At 48.4% G+C, this 7,500-nt stretch overlaps 1 protein-coding gene across 1 annotated transcript in view; it reads left to right on the top strand.

Annotated features, from left to right (window-relative positions):
* The window catches only part of spock3 (SPARC (osteonectin), cwcv and kazal like domains proteoglycan 3), a 31,799-nt gene that overhangs the window by 22,821 nt on the left and 1,478 nt on the right, over nucleotides 1-7,500 (top strand). Inside the window, exons 8-9 of the mRNA XM_065004504.1 lie at nucleotides 6,459-6,521; nucleotides 6,628-6,765. Coding sequence (XP_064860576.1) covers nucleotides 6,459-6,521; nucleotides 6,628-6,765 — 201 coding nt within the window. The remainder of the gene's footprint in view (nucleotides 1-6,458; nucleotides 6,522-6,627; nucleotides 6,766-7,500) is intronic.

The raw sequence follows: 7,500 nt of genomic DNA, 5'->3' as shown, positions 1-7,500 counted from the left end.
TAGACAGGTGATCTATAGTATAGACAGGTGATCTATAGTATAGACAGGTGATCTATAGTATAGACAGGTGATGTACGGTATAGACAGGTGATCTACAGTATAGACAGGTGATCTATAGTATAGACAGGTGATCTACAGTATAGACAGGTGATCTACGGTATAGACAGGTGATCTACAGTATAGACAGGTGATCTACGGGATAGACAGGTGATCTATGGGATAGACAGGTGATCTACAGTATAGACAGGTGATCTACGGTATAGACAGGTGATCTACGGTATAGACAGGTGATCTACCGTATAGACAGGTGAACCACGGTATAGACAGGTGATCTACGGTATAGACAGGTGATCTACTGTATAGACAGGTGATCTACGGTATAGACAGGTGATCTACGGTATAGACAGGTGATCTACTGTATAGACAGGTGATCTACAGTATAGACAGGTGATCTACGGTATAGACAGGTGATCTACGGTATAGACAGGTGATCTATAGTATAGACAGGTGATCTATAGTATAGACAGGTGATCTATAGTATAGACAGGTGATGTACGGTATAGACAGGTGATCTACAGTATAGACAGGTGATCTATAGTATAGACAGGTGATCTACAGTATAGACAGGTGATCTACGGTATAGACAGGTGATCTACAGTATAGACAGGTGATCTACGGGATAGACAGGTGATCTATGGGATAGACAGGTGATCTACAGTATAGACAGGTGATCTACAGTATAGACAGGTGATCTACAGTATAGACAGGTGATCTACAGTATAGACAGGTGAACCACGGTATAGACAGTTGATCTACAGTATAGACAGGTGATCTACTGTATAGACAGGTGATCTACAGTATAGACAGGTGATCTATAGTATAGACAGGTGATCTAAAGTATAGACAGGTGATCTACAGTATAGACAGGTGATCTACAGTATAGACAGGTGATCTACAGTATAGACAGGTGATCTACGGTATAGACAGGTGATCTACAGTATAGACAGGTGATCTACGGTATAGACAGGTGATCTACAGTATAGACAGGTGATCTACGGGATAGACAGGTGATCTACAGTATAGACAGGTGATCTACGGTATAGATAGGTGATCTACGGTATAGACAGGTGATCTACGGGATAGACAGGTGATCTACGGGATAGACAGGTGATCTATAGTATAGACAGGTGATCTATAGTATAGACAGGTGATCTACTGTATAGACAGGTGATCTACGGGATAGACAGGTGATCTACAGTATAGACAGGTGATCTATAGTATAGACAGGTGATCTACAGTATAGACAGGTGATCTACAGTATAGACAGGTGATCTACAGTATAGACAGGTGATCTATAGTATAGACGGGTGATCTACAGTATAGACAGGTGATCTATAGTATAGACAGGTGATCTATAGTATAGACAGGTGATCTACTGTATAGACAGGTGATCTATAGTATAGACAGGTGATCTACTGTATAGACAGGTGATCTACTGTATAGACAGGTGATCTATAGTATAGACAGGTGATCTATAGTATAGACAGGTGATCTATAGTATAGACAGGTGATCTATAGTATAGACAGGTGATCTACTGTATAGACAGGTGATCTATAGTATAGACAGGTGATCTATAGTATAGACAGGTGATCTACTGTATAGACAGGTGATCTACTGTATAGACAGGTGATCTATAGTATAGACAGGTGATCTACTGTATAGACAGGTGATCTATAGTATAGACAGGTGATCTATAGTATAGACAGGTGATCTATAGTATAGACAGGTGATCTATAGTATAGACAGGTGATCTACTGTATAGACAGGTGATCTATAGTATAGACAGGTGATCTACAGTATAGACAGGTGATCTACAGTATAGACAGGTGATCTACGGTATAGACAGGTGATCTACTGTATAGACAGGTGATCTACGGGATAGACAGGTGATCTACAGTATAGACAGGTGATCTACGGTATAGACAGGTGATCTACAGTATAGACAGGTGATCTACAGTATAGACAGGTGATCTACGGTATAGTCAGGTGATCTACAGTATAGACAGGTGATCTACAGTATAGACAGGTGATCTACAGTATAGACAGGTGATCTACGGTATAGACAGGTGAACCACGGTATAGACAGGTGATCTACAGTATAGACAGGTGATCTACAGTATAGACAGGTGATCTATAGTATAGACAGGTGATCTACAGTATAGACAGGTGATCTATAGTATAGACAGGTGATCAACGGTATAGACAGGTGATCTACAGTACAGACAGGTTTGTGGCTGGCTGACTGGGGTTGTAGTGTTTCAGTGTGCTGGCTGGGGTTGTAGTGTTTCAGTGTGCTGGCTGGGGTTGTAGTGTTTCAGTGTGCTGGCTGGGGTTGTAGTGTTTCAGTGTGCTGGCTGGGGTTGTAGTGTTTCAGTGTGCAGGCTGGGGTTGTAGTGTTTCAGTGTGCTGGCTGGGGTTGTAGTGTTTCAGTGTGCTGGCTGGGGTTGTAGTGTTTCAGTGTGCTGGCTGGCTGGGGTTGTAGTCCATCAGTGTGCTGGCTGGCTGGGGTTGTAGTGTTTCAGTGTGCTGGCTGGCTGGGGTTGTAGTGTTTCAGTGTGCTGGCTGGCTGGGGTTGTAGTGTTTCAGTGTGCTGGCTGGGGTTGTAGTGTTTCAGTGTGCTGGCTGGCTGGGGTTGTAGTCTTTCAGTGTGCTGGCTGGCTGGGGTTGTAGTGTTTCAGTGTGCTGGCTGGCTGGGGTTGTAGTGTTTCAGTGTGCTGGCTGGCTGGGGTTGTAGTGTTTCAGTGTGCTGGCTGGCTGGGGTTGTAGTCTTTCAGTGTGCTGGCTGGGGTTGTAGTGTTTCAGTGTGCTGGCTGGCTGGGGTTGTAGTGTTTCAGTGTGCTGGCTGGCTGGGGTTGTAGTGTTTCAGTGTGCTGGCTGGCTGGGGTTGTAGTGTTTCAGTGTGCTGGCTGACTGGGGTTGTAGTCTTTCAGTGTGCTGGCTGGGGTTGTAGTGTTTCAGTGTGCTGGCTGGCTGGGGTTGTAGTGTTTAAGTGTGCTGGCTGGCTGGGGTTGTAGTGTTCAGTGTGCTGGCTGGCTGGGGTTGTAGTGTTTCAGTGTGCTGGCTGGGTTTGTAGTGTTTCAGTGTGCTGGCTGGGGTTGTAGTGTTTCAGTGTGCTGGCTGGGGTTGTAGTGTTTCAGTGTGCTGGCTGGCTGGGGTTGTAGTGTTTCAGTGTGCTGGCTGGGGTTGTAGTCTTTCAGTGTGCTGGCTGGCTGGGGTTGTAGTGTTTCAGTGTGCTGGCTGGGTGTTGTAGTCTTTCAGTGTGCTGGCTGGGGTTGTAGTGTTTCAGTGTGCTGGCTGGCTGGTGTTGTAGTGTTTCAGTATGCTGGCTGGCTGGGGTTGTAGTGTTTCAGTGTGCTGGCTGGCTGGGGTTGTAGTGTTTCAGTGTGCTGGCTGGGGTTGTAGTGTTTCAGTGTGCTGGCTGGCTGGGGTTGTAGTGTTTCAGTGTGCTGGCTGGGGTTGTAGTGTTTCAGTGTGCTGGCTGGCTGGGGTTGTAGTGTTTCAGTGTGCTGGCTGGGGTTGTAGTGTTTCAGTGTGCAGGCTGGCTGGGGTTGTAGTGTTTCAGTGTGCTGGCTGGGGTTGTAGTGTTTCAGTGTGCTGGCTGGCTGGGGTTGTAGTGTTTCAGTGTGCTGGCTGGGGTTGTAGTGTTTCAGTGTGCTGGCTGGGGTTGTATTGTTTCAGTGTGCTGGCTGGCTGGGGGTTGTAGCGTTTCAGTGTGCTGGCTGGCTGGAGTTGTAGTGTTTCAGTGTGCTGGCTGGCTGGGGTTGTAGTGTTTCAGTGTGCTGGCTGGCTGGGGTTGTAGTGTTTCAGTGTGCTGGCTGGCTGGGGTTGTAGTGTTTCAGTGTGCTGGCTGGCTAGGGTTGTAGTGTTTCAGTGTGCTGGCTGGCTGGGTGTTGTAGTGTTTCAGTGTGCTGGCTGGCTGGGGTTGTAGTGTTTCAGTGTGCTGGCTGGCTGGGGTTGTAGTGTTTCAGTGTGCTGGCTGGGGTTGTAGTGTTTCAGTGTGCTGGCTGGCTGGGGTTGTAGTGTTTCAGTGTGCTGGCTGGGGTTGTAGTCTTTCAGTGTGCTGGCTGGCTGGGTGTTGTAGTGTTTCAGTGTGCTGGCTGGCTGGGGTTGTAGTGTTTCAGTGTGCTGGCTGGCTGGGGTTGTAGTGTTTCAGTGTGCTGGCTGGCTGGGGTTGTAGTGTTTCAGTGTGCTGGCTGGCTGGGGTTGTAGTGTTTCAGTGTGCTGGCTGGGGTTGTAGTGTTTCAGTGTGCTGGCTGGGGTTGTAGTGTTTCAGTGTGCTGGCTGGCTGGGGTTGTAGTGTTTCAGTGTGCTGGCTGGCTGGGGTTGTAGTGTTTCAGTGTGCTGGCTGGCTGGGGTTGTAGTGTTTCAGTGTGCTGGCTGGCTGGGTGTTGTAGTCCATCAGTGTGCTGGCTGGGTGTTGTAGTCCATCAGTGTGCTGGCTGGGTGTTGTAGTCCTTCAGTGTGCTGGCTGGCTGGGGTTGTAGTGTTTCAGTGTGCTGGCTGGGGTTGTAGTCCATCAGTGTGCTGGCTGGGGTTGTAGTGTTTCAGTGTGCTGGCTGGGTGTTGTAGTCCATCAGTGTGCTGGCTGGGTGTTGTAGTCCATCAGTGTGCTGGCTGGCTGGGTGTTGTAGTCCATCAGTGTGCTGGCTGGGTGTTGTAGTGTTTCAGTGTGCTGGCTGGGTGTTGTAGTCCATCAGTGTGCTGGCTGGGTGTTGTAGTCCATCAGTGTGCTGGCTGGCTGGGTGTTGTAGTCCATCAGTGTGCTGGCTGGGTGTTGTAGTCCATCAGTGTGCTGGCTGGCTGTACTAAAGTCCCACTAAATCCACTAGCCTGAAATGCAGAACCTGTTTTGTGCTACCCTTCCACTGCTTGTACCCTGTGTCATTACCAAACATGACAGACTGGATTTCTCCAGGCTACAAATCCACAGCAACAATGGGATTTATACATCTTCAACTGGACAGTAAAACTATGAACTTTACATGATTTATAAATGAAACATACTTATTGCTGACCAACACAACTTTATTCATGGGAGCGTACAGACATTTTATAAACTCGCCTCATAGTGAAAGAAATGATCGTACGAAATGTAACAAGTTATAAAAACACAAGAACATTTAATCAACCTGTCAGGTAGGACGCAATCCAAGCGTGGGCCGCGCCGGAGATGCCCAACTCGGAGAGGGTGGAGAGGAGGATCTGATGGTTCACAGTATCGAAGGCAGCCGATAGGTCTAGAAGGATGAGAGCAGAGGAGAGAGAGTTAGCTTTAGCAGTGCGGAGCGCCTCCGTGATACAGAGAAGAGCAGTCTCAGTTGAATGACTAGTCTTGAAACCTGACTGATTTGGATCAAGAAGGTCATTCTGAGAGAGATAGCGGGAGAGCTGGCCAAGGACGGCACGTTCAAGAGTTTTTGAGATAGAAAAGAAAGAAGGGATACTGGTCTGTAGTTGTTGACATCGGAGGGATCGAGTGTAGGTTTTTTCAGAAGGGGTGCAACTCTCGCTCTCTTGAAGACGGAAGGGACGTAGCCAGCGGTCAGGGATGAGTTGATGAGCGAGGTGAGGTAAGGGAGAAGGTCTCCGGAAATGGTCTGGAGAAGAGAGGAGGGGATAGGGTCAAGCGGGCAGGTTGTTGGGCGGCCGGCCGTCACAAGACGCGAGATTTCATCTGGAGAGAGAGGGGAGAAAGAGGTCAGAGCACAGGGTAGGGCAGTTTGAGCAGAACCAGCGGTGTCGTTTGACTTAGCAAACGAGGATCGGATGTCGTCGACCTTCTTTTCAAAATGGTTGACGAAGTCATCTGCAGAGAGGGAGGAGGGGGAGGGGAGGAGGATTCAGGAGGGAGGAGAAGGTGGCAAAGAGCTTCCTAGGGTTAGAGGCAGATGCTTGGAATTTAGAGTGGTAGAAAGTGGCTTTAGCAGCAGAGACAGAAGAGGAAAATGTAGAGAGGAGGGAGTGAAAGGATGCCAGGTCCGCAGGGAGGCGAGTTTTCCTCCATTTCCGCTCGGCTGCCCGGAGCCCTGTTCTGTTAAACACCACCCCAACACCAAACAGGGAGGGACTTAGCTGATCTTGTCCAATAAGAAACACTTGTTTTTGTTTTTGTTCCGTCTCTCCTCTCCAGACTCCCCCTGCTGGTCTGAAACAGGGAGGGACTTAGCTGATCTTGTCCAATAAGAAACACTTGTTTTTGTTCCCGTCTCTCCTCTCCAGACTCCCCCTGTTGGTCTGAAACAGGGAGGGACTTAGCTGATCTTGTCCAATAAGAAACACTTGTTTTTGTTCCCGTCTCTCCTCTCCAGACTCCCCCTGCTGGTCTGAAACAGGGAGGGACTTAGCTGATCTTGTCCAATAAGAAACACTTGTTTTTGTTCCCGTCTCTCCTCTCCAGACTCCCCCTGCTGGTCTGAACTGACCAGTATTAACAAGAAACAGGCTGCGGAGAAGCTACCGGGTGAGTCTCCAACGTACACACTAACCTCTCTCTCTCCCTCTATGACCCCTGACCTCTACGACCCCTGACCTCTATAACCTTTGACCTCTAAACCTCTGACCTCTAGGTCAGTACCTGCCAGTGTGTGACGCAGAGGGCTACTACCGGTCCCACCAGTGCCACGGCAACAGCGGACAGTGCTGGTGTGTCGATCGCTATGGCAACGAGGTCGCAGGGTCACGGACCCACGGAGCAGCAGACTGTGGTATGTCCGCGCTAAGCATTCTGGGGGGAAATAATTTCCAACTAACTAATTGGTTTGATGCCGATAAAAAGTTGATCGTAAGTTGATTGATTGATTGACTGACTGACTTAGCGGTTGGCTGACCGACTGACCACCTGATTTAGGTTATTTTGGTAATTGATTAGGAAAACATGAAACATAAAACAGAATATTAAAAAACAAGAACAGCTCAAGGACATAACTGGTTCCTGTGTTCTGTAGGGGTGGTGTTTAACAGTAGTTCCTTCCTGGTTCCTGTGTTCTGTAGGGTGGTGTTTAACCTGAGTTCCTTCCTGGTTCCTGTGTTCTGTAGGGTGGTGTTTAACCTGAGTTCCTTCCTGGTTCCTGTGTTCTGTAGGGTGGTGTTTAACAGTAGTTCCTTCCTGGTTCCTGTGTTCTGTAGGGGTGGTGTTTAACAGTAGTTCCTTCCTGGTTCCTGTGTTCTGTAGGGTGGTGTTTAACCTGAGTTCCTTCCTGGTTCCTGTGTTCTGTCGGGTGGTGTTTAACAGTAGTTCCTTCCTGGTTCCTGTGTTCTGTAGGGGGGTGTTTAACAGTAGTTCCTTCCTGGTTCCTGTGTTCTGTAGGGGTGGGGTTTAACAGTAGTTCCTTCCTGGTTCCTGTGTTCTGTAGGGTGGTGTTTAACAGTAGTTCCTTCCTGGTTCCTGTGTTCTGTAGGGGTGGTGTTTAACAGTAGTTCCTTCCTGGTTCCTGTGATCT

The sequence above is a fragment of the Oncorhynchus nerka genome, linkage group LG18 (genome assembly GCF_034236695.1).
Source record: "Oncorhynchus nerka isolate Pitt River linkage group LG18, Oner_Uvic_2.0, whole genome shotgun sequence".
In the NCBI taxonomy this organism is placed as follows: domain Eukaryota; kingdom Metazoa; phylum Chordata; class Actinopteri; order Salmoniformes; family Salmonidae; genus Oncorhynchus; species Oncorhynchus nerka.
The sequence above is the reverse complement of the archived record's forward strand: the minus strand, read 5'-3'. Positions and strand labels throughout refer to the sequence as shown.